The sequence below is a fragment of the Alligator mississippiensis genome, chromosome 2 (assembly GCF_030867095.1).
Source record: "Alligator mississippiensis isolate rAllMis1 chromosome 2, rAllMis1, whole genome shotgun sequence".
Classification (NCBI taxonomy): Eukaryota; Metazoa; Chordata; order Crocodylia; family Alligatoridae; genus Alligator; species Alligator mississippiensis.
Window position 1 is genome coordinate 202,235,571 of NC_081825.1, and position 18,683 is coordinate 202,254,253.

General features: G+C 45.3%; 1 protein-coding gene across 3 annotated transcripts in view; it reads left to right on the forward strand.

The window, feature by feature from the left end:
- Positions 1-18,683, forward strand: part of OVCH2 (ovochymase 2) — a 42,034-nt gene that overhangs the window by 11,707 nt on the left and 11,644 nt on the right. For 2 of the 3 annotated variants that reach the window (XM_019477081.2, XM_019477082.2), the window contains 9 exons: positions 240-391; positions 641-836; positions 3,387-3,410; positions 9,095-9,185; positions 9,294-9,427; positions 11,355-11,495; positions 12,423-12,553; positions 14,164-14,257; positions 18,411-18,542. In XM_019477081.2, the coding sequence (XP_019332626.1) occupies positions 240-391; positions 641-836; positions 3,387-3,410; positions 9,095-9,185; positions 9,294-9,427; positions 11,355-11,495; positions 12,423-12,553; positions 14,164-14,257; positions 18,411-18,542 (1,095 nt within the window). The remainder of the gene's footprint in view (positions 1-239; positions 392-640; positions 837-3,386; positions 3,411-9,094; positions 9,186-9,293; positions 9,428-11,354; positions 11,496-12,422; positions 12,554-14,163; positions 14,258-18,410; positions 18,543-18,683) is intronic. The other variant, XM_019477083.2, reaches the window with a different exon arrangement.

Here is an 18,683-nt window from a genome sequence, read left to right on the forward strand (position 1 = left end):
GGGCCTATACTACAAAGCAAGACATCTGAAATTTTATGCAACTAAAGGTTGGATATTCAAAGAATTATTTTTCAAAGAAAGTTTCTGGGTATTTTAATGGCCTATAACAACATTCAAAATATTAGCAGAAATAATTTTTTTTTTTTTTTAACACCACTAATGATAACTTTTAAGTTTACCTTCTAGGATCTCTAGCAACTTAATGCTAACTTGTTTTTTCTTTACTTTCTCTTTTTCAGATGGAAACCTTCCTCAAGTTTTGCATGAAGTGAATTTGCCAATCCTGAATTACAAGGAATGTTCTAGAATATTATTAACTTTGAGAAAACCAATCCAAGGTGACACTTTAATGTGTGCTGGATTTCCAGATGGAGGAAAGGATGCATGCCAGGTTGGCTGAACAGAGAAACCTACAGATATGCCAATGTCTTACTGTAGCTGAAGTTTACATGTGTGTGGACAGATGTCCTGCATTATACAACTACCAAGAGTATTTTTCTTTTCATAATTTAATTCTCAGACTGTGACCACATAGTAGAACCTGCTTATGCCTTACCTTCATTTTATTCTCATGTCTGTTTTATTCACACAGAAATTAATTTAATGTGCTTTCCTGTAAGATGGGTTTCTTTTATTGTAGGGTGATTCTGGGGGTCCTCTTTTGTGCCGGCGTAAGCATGGTGCCTGGACTCTGGCTGGTGTGACTTCCTGGGGCATGGGCTGTGCTCGTGGTTGGATTAATAACTTGCGGAAAAACTATGACCAGAGAGGATCACCAGGTGTTTTCACAGATCTCAGGAAGGTGCTCTCCTGGATTCATGGAAAGATCAATGCTGGTAATAATAAAAAAAACACTAATTAAAAAACTTACATCATATAATAAATTTGCTGCCTTATGACGTGAAGGCAGTGACCTTTTAGAGTGTTCTTCATAGCTCCATTTTTTTTTCAGTTTGGTTAATAGAAGTAAGTTTTTGTGATGCAGCTTTCACTAAGCTGGTAACTAGGCCACACTGGTATGTAGCAGCACTCTGGTTGTTGAGGCTTCATGGGAACAGGACGGCTAAACACTTTGGGTGCTTGCACATGAGTAGGGTTTCATTCCCCAAAATTGAAACAGTGGGTTTTTATTTTATGGGTTTTTAATTGTGACCCATGGTTTCAATTTAGGGGATTCCATCACTATGACGGAACAGTGATGTCCTGCTGTCAGGTCACCACCCCCCCACCACTGTGGGCAGGTTTTGCCCAGGAAAAAAAAAAGTGGCAAGGGGCCAAATTCCCCCCCCCCCCCCGAGCCTGACCACCTCTCCCACAGCAAGGGGGCCCTGAGCTGCAAGGTTCCTGGTCCTTCCCTCTGCAGCAATGGCGCCCCTTGAGTGGCATCTTCCCACTAGCAGCCTGTCTAGGCAGCCCTAGGGGGCACTGCCCCAGTGGAGGGAAGGTCCCAGAGTCCCCTGCAGATCAGGGGCTGCCATGGAGAGAGCTATGGGAGAGGTGGCAGGCTCCACAAAGAAAATAAAAAAAAAAAGGATCGTACTTGGCCCCCTCCCCCGCCCCGCCCCAAAAGAGCCTCCTCACTCAAGATGCTGCTAGGTCATACAGTCCCTGAACTGTAGGGGAGCTCAGTGCTTCCCTCTGGCAATGGTGTCCCCCTGGGGCTGCCTGGGCAGGGTGCTAGCTGGACAGGTGATGCCCCAGCTCCCAGGCAGCACCTGGCCTGATTCAATGGTGCACAGGATGCTGGAAGCCCAGGCATACCCAGGGAAACTTGGGCTTGATGGGCTTCCAGCACCCCATGCATTGTCCCTGCTTCCTTCCTGCTACCTGGGACCACCCAGGAACAGGATGGCTTGCCCCGGGACAGTGTGGGAAGGTGGCAGGAGGGCAGCTGGGTGTGCTAGGAGCCAGAGAAGGTGGTGGGGATGTTATATAAGGCACTGGAAGCCCACCAGGCCCAAACTTCCACAAGCCACCCGGGCTTTCATCACCCCATGCACTGTCCCTGCCACCTGCTTTGGCTGCCAGACATATACACGTGCACGATTTTTTTCCCCCACTATGGGACAGTTTGCCCCGATCAAACTAAAATACACCTGAGGTGATCTAAGTTGCCACACTCAAATATGTTTTAACATGAAAAAATTATTGTGCACATGCATACAGTGACACTATTATGTTAGCAAATGATGATTTCTCGTCACTGTTTGTCACATCATGTGTGCAAGCACCCTTAGAACAATGTCAGATAATGACTGCTGCTTTCTTTTATCTTCTCCTTTTATTTTATCTTCTCCCAAGACAACTTAGTGGCAGTGAGTCCAGTGTATGTTTTAAATTAGAATTTTCATTGAGTGACACTTTAAATATTCAGCTGTTTATATCCTAGGTTCAAACCGATATTTTTTAGTTTGTATTCACCGGGTCTGTTTCTGAATTTTAATTTGATCAACACACACAAAGTATGCTGGATCAAGCCTTAAAACTGTTTCACAGTTCTCCATCTCTCAACCCTCTTCCCTCCCTATGAACAGAAGAAGGTGAAATGTATTTCTGTGTAGTGGATCAGCATGAGAATTCTCCAGCATTTTCAAGTTAGTGCAACAGAAGATGTAGGTAGATTCATGTTGTGACACTTCACACAGGACTGAATTTAGCATGGTTACCAGTTAGAGTTGAGCTAATAATTTCTTCAATATGAACATTTCTTCAAATTAAATTAAGGAATATAGAAACATAAGTAAGAATATATGTGCATTAGATTAAATTTATAATGAGAACTGGAAAATATTTTTTCAACAGGAAATTTAGAAAAAAAAATTTAAAAGTTCTCAGAGAAGTTCAACCTGTAGTTGAATAAACAAGTCAAATGCTGAAATATGTTGGGTTTTGGCACCTAAAAACCAAACATTCTCAATTTTCCCAGGAAAAATTTAAATATTTTAGGGGAAACCTGACAGTTTGAGGAAAGCAAAAATTCAGTTCTCTATGCCAGATTTATTGCTTATGTGGTTTTTAAAAAGTCCTTCACGTAGATGAGAATCAGGCCCAGCAGTCAACAGCACTCAGATTTACTGTCCTTATTCATAAGGGTTCCTTGCTCAACCCATTGTTGAACTTAGTGAAAATAGTTATAAAGTAGGATTTGACTGGCTAAATATGAGTTTTAAAGAGTTATTCAAGACTAACAATTTATGCAAGACAAAATCTAAAAGGTGACAAATATTAGCTCAGATTTGGAGGTTGGATATAAATCACACTTGTGTTTGAAAAAAAAATGTTCATTCTAACAGAGGTAAAACCTACAAATATTTTTATGACACTGAAAATAGTTTACTAAAATCTCTTTTTTTCCCTCCATTGCCCATCCATTTTTTCTGGACTAGACTTGAAAATGAAAAGTTCTACAGGTGAGTACAGATCCTATTTAAACGTCTGCCTGTGTTAGAGCTTTAAAAAATTCTCCATGATATATTTGTGATTGTTACATCATCTATGATGGGGAAAATGTTGTCTACCTATGCCAATATTCAGCAAAGTGCTTAAATATTTGTTGTAGTTCATACATCTACCATATTTACTTGACTATAAGGTGACTCTGAATATAAGAAAACCAATAATTAGATTCTGTATATGGAAAATGTATAAATTTGTTATAATTTTCAGGTATAGAATCCAATTATTGGAGGTTTGCCTTAAATTTGTCCACCTCCCACTCCTACAGCAGGGAAAATAAATCTGGGGGAGGCATGTGGTCCCCCAGTTTCTTCCCCCTGCAGCTCCTTCCCCCACCTTCCTCCTTACTGTCAGATCCTGTTCTTCCTGATCACATGGAAATGAGGAACAAATTTGAAAACATTGAGTTTGTACTGTGGGTCTGCATAGACTTAGCTTATCCAGAATTGATGCATTTTACCTTTTTTGAAACTGCTGAAAGTTTTAGTACAGGTATTCCATAAACATACTTTCAAGCAGCACTTTTATACTATAGTACAGGGTTTCCAAGCTGTGGTACCTGTACCCCTGGGAGTATGCAAGACATCTCTGGGAGGTACATGGGAGAAATTGTGTAATGGCAGATTTAATTTTCATTATAATAATAGTTGGCATTTAAGGGATTAAAATATAAAATGTATGCTGGTAGGGGTATGCAGGTAGTTGGTAAATGCAGGTATGCAACAAGAAACATTGTGGGAACCTCTGCTATAGTACAAAATTTTTCTTTTTATAACATTTTATTAGAAAACAAACAAAGCCAGACAGTCTAAAATGACCCCAGCGGAAGCCTCACAAAAGAAGATACAACATAAAATTTTCAAGGATTACATAATACAAAACATGATAACCGACATCATATACACCTTAACATATACAAAACTATGCATGATATTAGTCCAAAACCAAAAGGCTCATAACTTGCCACATATTTCATTGGGCTGGGCCCCAGTTAACTCAACAGGGTTTCAGGTCATGGTAACCCCACACCTCAACACTGCTCAGTATGTGTGTGTGTGAGTATGTACTCCATATATCCCCACACAAAGGATCCACATGCTAATTAGTCTCCCACCCATGACTAGAATTGGATGTTCTTGTCATGAATCCTGGGGTCCTCCAAGAATGTATATATAGATGAAGTGCAGGGCAACCTGGTCCATCTGTACCTCATGGAGGGCAGTCGCACACTAATCGTTTTCAATGGGCTGAAAGAGGGGACAACAGAGGGCTTCTGGATGAATTTTTGGGGCCCTATTTAATGATGTTTGCCAGATACTTAAGGCTGTTGAAGAAATAGGAATCACTGAAAATGGGAGAAAGGCACAGCTCAACTGTGGGAGTGAAGAGGAGGTAGAAATATATTCAATTTAGTGGCTCATTATGACTTGAAAAAGAGTCAGTAGTGAGGGGGACTGAGTGCAATGGGAATATCTTCTATTCAGATGTGTTATACTGGACTTATGGCAGGTAGACACCAAAAGTGGGACTAAGTGAAATGTAGTGGTGCTACAGGAAGACAGAAGAGGATGACAGGAAAGAAATGGCAGACCTAATCTGGTGGAGAAGGGTTTGTCATAGACTTTTTCAGGAGTAGACCCTCTGAGGAGGGCAGTGGGTGCGGATACGGGTATAGAGACAGGGTGCAGTTGTGCAGTGCAAACTGTGTAATGGGTTTTTAGTGGGCTTTGAGCTACCAAGTGAACCACAAGGGCCACGTGGCAGAGTGTTGGAGGTGGAGTTTATAAATAAAATTGGGATATTCAAATTCATTCCTCACTTCAAAGACAGGGGATAACCACCTTATATATATGTGTATATGTATGTATGAGTTGTATGTATTTGCACAAAAAAAAAAGGTGATGGTTTTTCCAGGGACCACCTTTCTGGTGTGGGGTAGTGCCCATGGAGGTAATGTATGATTACCTTCCCATGTTCATTGCCTGTGGGAAGATCTTGGCTTTATGCCTACTTTATGGAAACAGGAGATGCTCCCTAGTTCACTCTTGTGGCTGTAAGGGTGAAGGCAAGTGAAACTTGGGGGTATCTGAACTGCAAGCGCCCAGGCTTGGGGCTGCATGTCGGATGCCTGCCAAATGATTTGGAAACATCTGAAGCCCCAGGTGGGGGTGGAGGATGTTTGCTGGTAGTAGGGCCATATATGGTTCTTGAATGACCCACGGATTTGGAATTGATTCGACTAATTTGGCTTGGAACAGAAAAAAAAAAAAAAAAAAAAAAGGTTCCTATCAGCATTTCTGCCTTTTTGTCTAAGATCACACTGCAGTACTTCTAGGCCCAGTGCCAGTTCCCTGTGGAAAGAACGCCTGCCTATTTGTTTAAGGATCTCACACGGACAAAAAACAAAGAAGTTCCCATCAGCATTTATGGCACCAAGGGAGGGTGTTGGAGCTTGTTCTGGTCTCTCCAAGTGCTAGCTTAGTATTGCAATGCCTCCAGATCAGGTGCTTATTCCACTCTGGGGAAGCAACTGCCCTTTTTTAAGGGCCACAAAAAAACAAAGCTTCACATCAGTGTTTGCCCAATATGGGTTATGTGTAGGAATCCAGCTTTTTCATTCACCATGGAAAAATGCGAAAAAACATGGATTTTCTCATTTTAAGGAGAAAAATGTGAATTTTCTGTTTTTAAGGAGAAAAATGCTGATTTTCTCATTTAAAGGAGAAAAATACAGGAAACCAAGGGTTTTCCCTTGCACACTGGCAGAGTTCCAGCCTGCAAGGGGCCAGGGGGAGTGGGAGGAGGGCGATCAGGCAGGGGGTGCCATATGTATGTCTGTGTGCACACATGAATGTGGCAGCCGGGCAATGTGGAGAGCAGCTCCTGCAACTTCCCACAGGTAAGTCTGTAGAGTGGGAAAATGGGCCCCCATAGTGAGGGAGGGAGGGAGGGAGAGAGTTGGGCAGGGCTGGGGCTGGGGGCACTGCCAGGCTGGGGTGATCTGTGGGGCCTGAGGCTTGGGGTCCAGGGCTGGGATGAGAATGCATGGCCACAGGGCCTGGGCAGGGAGATGTGAGCAGCTCATCTGTGGGGTAGCAGTTGGGCTGGCTCCCTGCCACTCTGTACACTCTGGGGGGGCATGGCAGGCACTTGCCCCCCAGATATGTGTGCAGGGCAGAGGCGGATATGGACTGGCTGCTGCAAGCTCTGGGCTCCTGGCCCTGCCCGGTGCAGCAGACTAGTGCAGGGAGGCTCGGTACCACTGCCAGGAGCCCTGTGCTGCCACAGTGAGGCCGTGACTGCCCACCAAGCAGCAGTGGATGTGGTGTCACAGAGTTGTGCCCCCTGCTACTGCTAGGTGGGCAGGGGACACCTTGCCATGGTGGCTCAGGGCTCCTGGCAGTGACACCAAGCCTCCTTGCTGTGCTCTGCGCTCCCACGCCAGGTCCCACCTACTGGGCTGTGGAAGCTGTGGAGACCCCCAGGCCCACAGTGGCCAGCCTGCATCTGCTCTCCTGACAGGTTTCAGCGGTGCCATCCATGGCAGAGGGGGAGCTGGGTTCCACACTCCGCTTTGGTGCACAGCAGACACAGCTCCCATGGGCAGTAGCCAGGGCTTGGGCACTGCTGGGGGGGAGGGAGCAAGGGGCTGCTGACCCAGGTCCCTGGCCCCCTAGCCCTGGCAGCTGAGGGCCCTCTCTGGTTGGGCTTGGGAGGGGCAGGGGGCTGTGGTTGGGGAGTGAGGGGCATTAGCAGAGCCAGGGGGCTGCAGGTCTGAAGTGAGGAGCACTGGCAGGGGGCGGGGGGGGGTGCTCTAGGTCAAGAGTGAGGTGCACCGGCAGGGCCAGGGGGCTGTGGGTGGAGAGTGAGAGGCACCAGCAGGGCTGCAGGGCTGTGGCTTGGGAGCGAGGGGCAATGGCATGGGCAGGGCACTGGCATATCAGGGTTGCTCAGTGCCACAAAGCAGTGGGGTGGGGGGGCAGCCACAGTTGGACCTGCATCTTGGTGAGTGAAGGTGGTAGGGGGAGCTCTGATTTTCCATGATAAAAAACCCAAAATCAAATGCCAGAATTTATAGATATTTAGAACTTACTTTATTTTAGTGATTGAGGCATTGGTAGGCTTCCAAATTGCTTTAAAATTATAAATATATCAATAAAACACTGTGTTCAACTAATACCTATATACAGAGTGACGTTTCATTTTAATAATGGAAAAATGCAGATTTTTTTTTTATGAGAGAATTTGTGATTTTTAAACAGAGAACCAGGACCCTTAGTTATGTGTTTGGTAACCATGCTCTGTGTTGGCTGCATGTAATCAACTTCATAGTTGGTTGGTTTCCATTACTGAGCAGATGCTGCTTTGGGCAGCAGTTTAATGATAGCCAATGTATTTTATGAGGTTTCTTTGTATGTGAATGTAAGATGAGGAGCTTTTTCCCCCATGTTGAATGAGGAGGTAATCTCATCTTAGATTTGAGTAAATATAATAAGTTTGTTCTCATACAGTAAAGAATGTAGGCATATGTTTAAGTTCTGTTGATCTCAAAAAGAAATGAATGGCACTTGAAAAAAGTTCCCATAGAAGTCCCAAAGTAAAAATAAATGATATTGAAATGAAAATATGGAATAAAAACGAAAGCAGCATTTGAGAACAGTAAAGTAAAATTGATTCTATACAGAAAGTAAGAGAGAGATACATTTTTAGTACTTCCAAGATGAAAATGCAGAGTGAGCAAACTATACGAAGGATGATTAATTTGATTTGGGGGCTAAACTGATCATGACCTTCTTACTATCACACCTGGACTGTTTATGCAGTCAGGTGCAAGTCAACGTAAGTGTAATAGAAACCAGTCTTATGTAAATTGGGTCTTTGAATTTTAATTAATTTTATCAAAGAGAAAATTTCAGTAGGAACAAATGGTGTCTAGGTGCCTCCTTTGCTTTGATTCCAAATAGAAATTAGGTGCTTAGCTGCCAAATTATGTCTGTGAAAAGTGTGTTTTGTTTCTTATCCTGTATAGATCCAAACACATTGTCACAAATAATGAAAAATAATTTATTTAGGGAGGGTTTTTTTTGGTAAACTATGGAATGTTGCTAGGTGGGGAAGCCAGTAGGGAAAACTTCTACTTCTACTCGTAACAATGTTTTTTGAGTTTATTTGAGCTCTTAAATGAAATTATTGTCACTTAATATATGCCTAATAATGTACCAGTCTGCTGTGAGAGAGACACCTATTGTAGCACTGAATCAAAATATTAGAGAGAAACTGGGCATATTTTAGTGTTAGTATTATTTTACATGTTTTGGTTTGTGCTTCCTCTGTGCATATTTGTATGCAATTCTTCAATGTTCAGATATCTTGTTCATTATAAAAATTACAGCACTTACACTTTTAAACTAACATTATGAAAGAATTTAAATTCAACAGGGGGTTTTCTGATCTCACTATGCATTAAAATGGGCTTGTTTTCATACAACTGGGGAGGAAAGGCAGAAGATGAAACCAATTTCAAGACAAAAATGTGGTAGGGAAATCTTACAACTAATCTCCCTTAGATATCAGAAGAACTTCTAGCGTTCCATACAACCTAACTTTCTGTTGCTTCATTTCAAATCCCTCAATGCAGCCTCATGTAGCAGTCAGGATGGCAAACTGCATGGCAATGAAGGGTCATTACGTTTCCCTGAAAGTCCCAACCGTTTCTATGAAAACAACCAGTGAGTAGCTGAAATACATTCCTTTTTCCAAAATGACTTGTAATACTCTTGCAGTTGTAATTCATCGTATGATTTGTAAACAGGAAATTACCCAATGTGTCTTTCCAGGTTGTGCGTGTGGACTCTTCTTGTCCCAAAAGGAATGCACATACTTCTTAATTTTTCCCACTTCGATGTAGAGCCAGACACATTCTGTGACTATGATTCCCTGCTGGTGTATTCAAAAGATGACAGGCTTGTTGGTGAGTTGCTATTTACTGACTCTATGAAATATTTTAGAAAGCCCATCAATATTTCTAAAGTTTTAATTAAACTGGATCCATTAGTTTTGGGCTGTGTCTCATTACGCGTAACCCACTGATCACACATGACCCATTTCTGCATGTTATATATGGTGGTTCTGGTATTACGGTAATGCCTAGAAATCCGAGTTATGGACCAGCACTTCACTGTGGTAGATGTTGTACACAAACAGAACAGAGTAAGTTCCTGTCTCATAGAGGTCATAGTCTAAAACAAGAGACAGCAGATGAGCATAAACAAATGAGGGGACTCAAGGAAACAACAGATTCTTTTTAGTCTTCAACTCTCAATATTGGCCAGGATAGGCCATCGTTTCAGCAAAAAAGTGGACCGTCAAAGTTCTTTTGCAGCCCATCTCTGTTTCTATTATGTTGATTGCTACATAACAGCTTATTACTACTGCCAGTTAATGGAAATCCTTAACTGACATAGACTTGGAACAGAATTCTGTTTTACTTCACATGCTGAAATGGCAGTTTACTATCTGCAAGTTCAGTTTTTGTCTCTTACACACTGCTTGCAGTTGACTTACCCCTACAGTGTGGACACTCAAGCATACATACATAGACTGAGCATCCATGGTTTGTTCTTTGCTTAGGTATGCATTGCATGTAGCTGAGCGCAACTCCTGGAAAAATGGGGAGGGAGGAAAACCTGTTCATCTTTTAGCCTCAGTAGCTGCATGGTTAGGACACTCATCTATAAAGCAGGAGATCTAGGTTATAGGTCCTCTCACCCAGAGGGAATTTGAACCTGTATTTCTCCTACATCCTAGCAAAGTGCTCAAGCCAGCACACCACAAATTAGGCATTGTTCAGTCCTCTGTCCAGCTTCTTTAGGCACTGGCCCCTGCATTTAATAGTCAGTGGATAAAATAGATGAGGAAGCAGCATAGTGGGGATATTTGGTCCAAATGGAAACAAGGGTCCAGGCTAGAACCCACAATCCCCTTTCCTCCAGGGCAGTAGCAGTCCCACTGGTCTGCATATCCTCTAGTTCAGGGGTACGCATGCCCCTGAGGATACTTAAAAGGGCCTGAGGGGGTATGCATGGGTGGGCGGGGACGGAGTACTGCCGCACACCATGCTGTGCAGGCACTGCCCACCTGGCCGGACTCGCGATGCGGTGGAAGCTCCCACATGGCAGCTGCCGCCGCTCCGCATTCAGCCGTGCCCCCCCCTTCCACGGCTGGCCGCTGGGGATACACTGCTCCACATCCAACCGCCAGGGGTACACTGCTTTAATATTCTTTGTCCTGACCCTACATATTACCTGCTCTTGGCTGCCCAGGGGCCATCTTCGAAAGGAGCACTGGAGAAAGGAGTGGATAATGGTGGTGTGGTGGTTAAAGTACTGTGCTAAGAACTTAGAAACAGGTTCAAAACCCTTGAGGGGGGGAGGGGAAGGGCAGGGGAGGGTTCCTTGAAACCCAGTTATCTTGCTTCCTTGCTAAGTGCCTTAACTACTCAGCTATTAGGGCTAAAACATGGGACAACATGCCATTTCTATTGAATACCCATTAGTTGTGAGTTTCTGGCCAGTTACATTTTTATGGCTTTATACACACTTGCATATCCAGAATAGGAGTACATGCATAACGATGATTAGCCCAGCTAATCACAGGAAGTCAGTCTGTCTTATTAGCAACCTGTTACTACATGATTTTCCTCCATTTTATTTTAAATAGATAGTGGAAAGAAGGCAGGCAGCCAATAAACTAAGAGCCTATAAGAATTCTAATTCTATTCATATTCTTGGCAATTTACAACCAACTACTGTGTCTGAGTCTTTTAGTATTTACCCCTGGATACATTTTCTCAAAGAACTTTCTTGAGTTTTTAAATTATTGTAATTTTCTAATTGCAGGGAAATTCTGCGGTGATGATCCTCCATCGCCCATTTTAGTGGGCTACAATAGTGTGAGGCTGAAATTTGTCTCTGATAATAAGGAGTATGGAGCTGGATTTTCTATGACATACAAAGCAGTTTCACCAGATGCTCTTCCTGGTAAGTGTTAGTGTAGTATTAAACATTCCTTGTCAGTTCATTGTACCAAGTCAGTGCCCACCTGATGTTAGCTGTTCTGTACTTGTGCTGCTAGGCATGTGTGTTGAAGAAGTGACGGCTGACTTTGAGTTCATGCTGAGGCCTGGTTTGGGGCTTAAAAAAGGAGAAAGTGGGTGCAGTTTGTACCAGAGTTTATTGCTCCTATATGCAACATTTACACATGCCCAAGACTGCAGCATACTGAGCTGGGTCGGAGTAGCCCCTGCTCAATGTGCTGTGGAGGGACTGGCAGGGGCACAAGGGTGCTTACAGTGCAAGGCTATCTAGCAGACAGTCTCCACACTGTAGCATCCTAGTGCCCCAGCCAACCTGGTCACTGTCTACATGTGTGTTGTGGTAGGGTAAATAACTCTGCCATAGGATAGTACTTGTGTTGGGCAGTACTATCCTGCGGCAGAGTTAATTAGTTTACTCCAGCCTAATAGGGGTGCATGTGTAGATGGTGATGCTTTACTGCAGAGCTGATTAGAGTAAAGTGCATGTGTACATCTGGATTTGTGGCTGGCAATTGGCTTCATTCATTGATAGAGGAACTCCTATATTGAGGGCTTCTACAGCTTGCAATTGCTCCAGTCACCCTCAGTTTAAGGGAACTGCCACCCCAGACTGTATCGGCAGGATCCTATCCCATGGCTGGGTTATCAGTCCACTCTGATCTCCAAAGAAAACGTGCAATCTTCTGGCCCTCAATGCAGACCCTTGTGCCTACAGACTGCTCTTTGCAGATTTAGGAGAAGGTTGTTACACTAGTGGGTAGCATTTCTTTTCCACTGGGACTGGTAGGATCTAAGGGCAGCAAATTCCCTTTGTACATAGAACAAGTAAAGTGTTTGCTTCCTTCTGATTTTTCCGTGTGTGTGCTTCCAGATTCTGGCTGTGGGTCCTTAGCTGTCCTCTTTAAAGCAGGAGTGATACAAAGCATGCACTATCCTGAACCCTACAGTAACCTGGCACAGTGTCACTGGATTATTCATGCTCCACAGGACCATGTCATTCTGGTACAATATAAGCCCTTCCTGTTCTTCCTTCTTTTATTTTGCTTAGACCATTTGATGTAGTAAGAAAAATATTATCAATTTAAAGACAAATTCAGTTTAAATTAAATTTAAGATATTAAGATTTGATGATGTAAACAGAACTAAAAGTTTGTACTTTTGATTCTTGTGTAGTGCTCCCAGGTGACAGCTGTTTCCTGCCCCCAAAACAACTGGAGACATTTTACATCTGATGCATTGGTCTGACCCAATGGAACCAGCTGTAATTTGTAGATCTGGATCCCAGTCTAAATTCATTTGTCTTCAAAATTCAGAGGATGTTTGCAGCTGAGGTTTTGATTTATTCTTAACGTAAATGAAAATAGTATTTCTCTTATTGGCCAGGGAATAACAATATTTTTTTTTCTTTTCATACACTTCTGATGATGCTAAAACCTACTGTATTTACCCAAATCAAAGATGACTCTAAATTTAAGATGGCCCCCCAATTCTTAGATTCTAGACATGGAAAATTATAAATTTGTTTTAACTTTCCATGTCTAGAATGCAGTTATTGGAGGGTTGTCTTAAATTCACCCCCACCAACACCAGTGTTGCAGGGAAAGTAATGACAGAGAAAGCAGTAGCTGTGGGGACAGGCAGTCTGCCCCATGTTCCTTGTCACTCCCCCCCCCGCCCTTGCCAATGTGTCTTCCCACATACCACCTGTCCCCACTCCAGTGCCCTCTCCCTCCTGCCACTTGTTCTCCTCTTGTGCCTGTTTCCCTTCCCCCACACCCCAGATCTGGCTCTGTCTGCCAGGGGTATGGCATACCTGGCCAGGTGAGGCAGGAGCAGTAGTTTCAGATCCAACCTCCAGCCCTGCTTGGGGTTGGGAACAGAGATGCACCCCCACTGCTCCACATGCCCCTTCCTGTTCTCCCCATGCTCCCTTTCCTCCATGCCCTTCCATTGCATTTCACATGTCCCTTTTCCCATGCCCTTTCTCCTCCACTCTTTCCTCATTTCCATCACACCACACATCCCTGCACTTCTCTTGCAGCCTCTTCCCTGTGCTCCCCACATCGCTGAGCACTCTTTCCCTTGCACTCTCCCTGCACTGCATGCACCCTTCCTCATGCCCTCTCCCTTCACTCCCCTCACTCCATGTTTCCCTTGAACTGTGCCCCTTCCTCATGCTCCACAAGTCCCTTTCCCAAGGTTCCCCTTGCTCTGCACATCCCTTCCCCTACAATCTCCTTGCCACCCTTTCGCCTGTGCTCTCCTCTGTACCATGCACCCCTTCTCCATGCTTCTCACTGCACTACATGCCCTTTCCCCCCATGTTCCCTCTGTTCCATGCACCCACTATCTTGCTCTGTTCAGAGCTTCAGCAGCTGTTTGCCCAGCCCATACTCAAACCTAAGACATGGGTTTTTCCCCTATTCTGAATCCTCAAAAAAAACCTCATCTTAGATTCAAATAAATATGGTAGTATTAATTTTATAGGCATACATCATGTATCTTAATACTTGGCCTTTTAGAAAAATCATCTAGTGTATTAAAGACCTATAAATGGTCTTTCCCATCTCCTACTCCCAGCTCAACAATCTGATTCTTTCTTCCTTTTCCAGCTTACTTATCAGTCTTTTGAAATAGAAGAAAATGAAGACTGCTCCTATGATTCTGTGACAGTATATGAGGATTCAGCAAAAGAGGAGGAAATAGGTTTGTGGGTTTTTTTATTCCTGTCCTGTCCTCTTTCCTTTCCGAATACAGGAAATCAGTTCAGACCTGACTTAGTCTCATTACATATCTCAAGTAAAAAAGTGACAGTATATCAAACCAATTCCGTTTTTCTACCACCAGATGCTATCCTGTACACTAGCGTTCTCAAATGTTTTAGAGTTAAGGCACCCCGGATAGACTCAAGAGCCGCATCCAGACAAATGAGCACATGACCGTTGCAGCATCTCGGAGCACTTTGAGATGCCATGGGGCACACTAGGAATGAAAAGATGTTTCCCCCGCTGCATATTTGCGGCACAGACTCTAAATTTGATACCAGGAAATCCCAATATAAAAAAAACAAAATCAAAACATGCTGGAAAAACCAGTGTAGGACATGGTCCTGTAGCATGTCCGGAGACAACAAGAGGCTGGGTCCTCCAAGGAGATGCTCTGGCACCTGGCCAGAGTGTCTCTATAGCTGCCATGTGCCCCTGCTGCTCCACCATGCTGCCTCATGGTGCTGGGGCAAATAGGAGTGGGACAAAGCTGTAGTGATGGCTCAGATCCAGGCTCTGTCCCAGGTAAGCAAGGACATGGTGGGGTGGAAGACTGTGGGGGTGGGAGAGACTGCTCAGGAGGGATGGGTCCCTCACCTGACCCCGGATGGCGCACAGCCCTCCTGCAGCAGCAGTAGTGGCCATCAGGGTGCTCATGGCATGCAGTTGCAAGAGGCCCCTGGCAGCATGGCACCACCTTAGATCTGGTGGCTGCATATGGTGCTGGCCCAGCCACTGGTGTGCACCCTTGGGCAGAATTGGGCCACTCATGCTGTCACCCATGGCTCCTGGCACCACACATGTGCTGTTGGTCCAGGTTAGCGCCTGCCTCCATGGAGCTGGCCTGGCCTGATAGCACATGGGCCACATGGAGGCAGAAGCCAGCCTGGCCTGATGGTGCACAGCTTCTGTGTGCAGTGCCAGGAGCTGTGGGTGACAGCAAGAGTGGCCTGGTTGTGTTTGAGGGTGCATGCCAACGACTGAGCCAGCACCATGTGCAGATCTTGGGTTTGAGGCAGTGCCACGCTGCCAGGGGTCTCTGCCAACACCCCTCAGGCAGCCATGCAGTCCCTGCTTGGGTCTAGTTCCTTGTGCCAGCTGGACTGCTGAGGCAGCCCTAACCTAGAGTGGGCCCCGCACCCTCTACCCACTGCAGCAGTCTGGAAGTGGGGGCTACTGTGTGGCTGTGATCTGCTGTCACCTACAACACCATCCTCCCCCTTAGACCTGCAGCCCCATGGCTGCATGCCTGCCAGACCCTCATGAACACGTGGGCTGTGGAACGGACACTGCAGCCCAGCCTCCTGTACCCAAGTTGTTTCTGGGACCAGATGCACTCCCAGGGCGAGGCTGAATGTCATGTTCCAGCACCGGTATGGGCACGGGGCAGGGCTGCAGCGTAGTAGTTGCCCATGTAGCTGTGGCTCCCACCAGCAGGTCCCATCCCATCTGGTGGTTGGGTATGCAGGGTGTGAGATTTGTGGGGGGAGGGGCTGTGAGGTTTTTGCCAGAAGCTTGGGGGGGTTTGTGGGTGGCTGTAGGATTTGTGGGGGTGAGGTTTGTGGGGGGCAGCATGGGGGTTGTATGGGGGGGTTGTTAGTGTGTGTTCTGGGAGTTGGGTATGTGGGTGGGGGTGTTGGGTTTGTGGGTAGATTGTTGGGGTGTTGTGGGTATGGGGGGACTGTGGAGGTGGGGGGAGCATGTGGGGGTGGGGGGACTGTGTGGGAGGAATGGGTCCCCCGCCTGCCCCCCACCCCTACCCTCACATGGTGCACAGCCTCACCGCAGCAGCAGCAGCAATAGCCATTGGGTTGCTCATGGCCAGGTCCTGGAAGAGAGCCTTGGTGGCTGCACATGGCATACTGCACTGAACCAGCCTGCTGGTAGGACACAAGAGCAACATGCCCTTGAGCTGGGCTGGGTCCTGCCTCCATGGAGCTGGCCTGGTGCCGTGGTGCATGGGACCCGAGGGTGCACAGCTCTCACGTGTGGTCCCAGGAGCCTGGGTGACAGCAAGAGCTGGCCTGGTCCTGTTTGAGGGTGTGCGCCAGCAGGCTGGGCTGGCAAAGTGCACTATGTGCAGCCGCTGGGGCCTCTGCCAGGAGCAGTGCACAAGCACCTTGACAGCCTGCTGCTGCTGCAGGGAAGCTGTGCGCCATGGGGGAGGGAGGGGGCATGTAGAGACGCTCTGGCTAGGTATAGAGACATAGGCATAGAGATGCTCTGGCTAAGTGCTAGAGTGTCTCTTTGGAGGACCCAGTCTCCGGTTGCTTCAGGGCATGCTTCAGGTGTGTGCCTTGCACCATTTTTTTTCAGCATGCTTTTTTTTATACCGGGATTTCCCAGTATCAAATGTAGAGTCCACACTGCAAATATGCAGCACAGGGAACGTTTTTTCAATCCCAGTATGCCTCTTGTGGCATCTCAAACTGCTTTGAGACACCACAACATGCATGTGCTTGCTCGTCTGGACGCGGCTAAGGGGTGCATCCCCAAGAATGCACACACAGTGCATGTGCTGCTAATTGGCAGCATGGTGGGTTTTTTGAGACTGGGAGAGCCTGGTGTAAAAAAACCCAAACAAACCACTGCTAAAAAAGCAGTGTAGCGCATACAGCAGCAGTGTGTGCCACCAGACAGGGAGCTTGGCCAGCCAAAGTAGCAGATTGCCACTGCTACTGCCTCTGGAGGCCCCCAGGAGTGCAAGCCAGGCTGCTGAAGCCAGCCTAGGTGCTGGCCTCAGCCTGTCCTACTGCACCTGGGACAATTTGCCCCATACCAACCCCATGTGCAGGGGCATGCACAGTGGCAAAAAGCAGTGGCACAAATTTGTACTCCTGCTATTTTTGCTATGGCAACTGCACAACCCTGCACATGGGGACACACCCAAGGCTCTCAACTAGGTACCCCTTGGAAAATTCCAGTTCAGTTTTCACTCTTTTTTTTTTTTGCTTTCAGAAAAATAGTAGAGCAAAGAACTCAGAAAAACCACAACTATGGATTTCTGTTTGAAATCTCTGGGTTTGTCTTGTGAAACATGTTTGTAAACTTAACAGTGCTAACATCATGTGGCACCCCACAGCACTCTTGAAAGGTTCTCAAAGCACCCTGGTTGAGAATCACTGCTCTATACTTTTCTTGATGTTGAAAAAAATGATGTTTCTCTGCCATATAAACATGTATAGGTCATTTAAATCTCAGGCACTTCTACAGTGTATATTACATGCATTCCTAAATTCTTATATTTTAAGGAAAGAAATTAGTAATATGAGTGTTTTATAGCACTGGTCTCTGAAACATTGGTTAAACAAAATTGTTATGAGATCTGCTTTTCAGAGGCCTCTTCTTTATTTTAGTTGAGCTTTGATATTACTATCACTGTTTACCTCACCAGAGTTGCTTCTAGTTTACATGAGTGTACATTGGAGAATTAGGCACAGTTCACCTCTGTGTTGACCCTATTCCCAGTAAAAAGGGTCAGGTAGTTAGTACCACACTTTATTCAGAAGCCAGTGTTGTTGGGTGCACTCCTAGGATGCCCTTAAGTCTGTCCTAACTTCAATTTCTTTTGCAGTGACTCCTGTAGGTCACTCTGGAAAGGCAGGGTTGTCTTGGCCACTGCTTTGCCCGCTATATATATCTTTCATGTGTAAAAGTATAGAGCTGGAGCCATGACCCAAGGTCTCTATTACTGTTCCAATGGAAGTGTTGTAGTTTAGGGGTCTGAAAGCAACTGAAGAGTGTTGCTTTGATATAGGGCCAGACAGTGCAGGAAATGGGGAGACTGCGAATATTATCAACATTAACTACTTTGGTGTCTTTGCTGGGTAGCAGCACTTCCCTGCAGAGGAAAGGAGACATTGAACATCCCTGCTAGCTTCATGGTATTTGTGGTAAATTTTGGTGCACCATGTTCATTTTTAAGTTACACCTACGTTAGAGAAAAGTTAGTTTTAATGTATAGTTTTATTTCTATACATATTTGTGTTTTGGAAAAATATATCCTTCCCTCTTTTTTCTTCCCCTTCTTTTCTATTGTCTCCAAAATGTGGAGTTCTCTAATCAATTGTGGATCATTGTTCCATCATCTCCAGCCAAGTCTTGTGGATTTGCTGTAGCACCGCCTGTCCTGAGTTTCTCTAATGTGATGCTGATCATCTTTAAATCAGATGAAACAGAAACTTTTGGGGGATTTCAAGCCACAATCTCCTTCATTCATATGGCAGGTAAAGGAAGCAATGAATACAAGTGGCAGCCTGCTTTTCCTCAGGGACAGCACAGAAGGCTCAGCAGGGAATCTTAATAGTTCATTTGATTTTTGCTTTGAGTAGATCCTAATTGAGCCAGTCTGTAGCAACTAGAAAAGT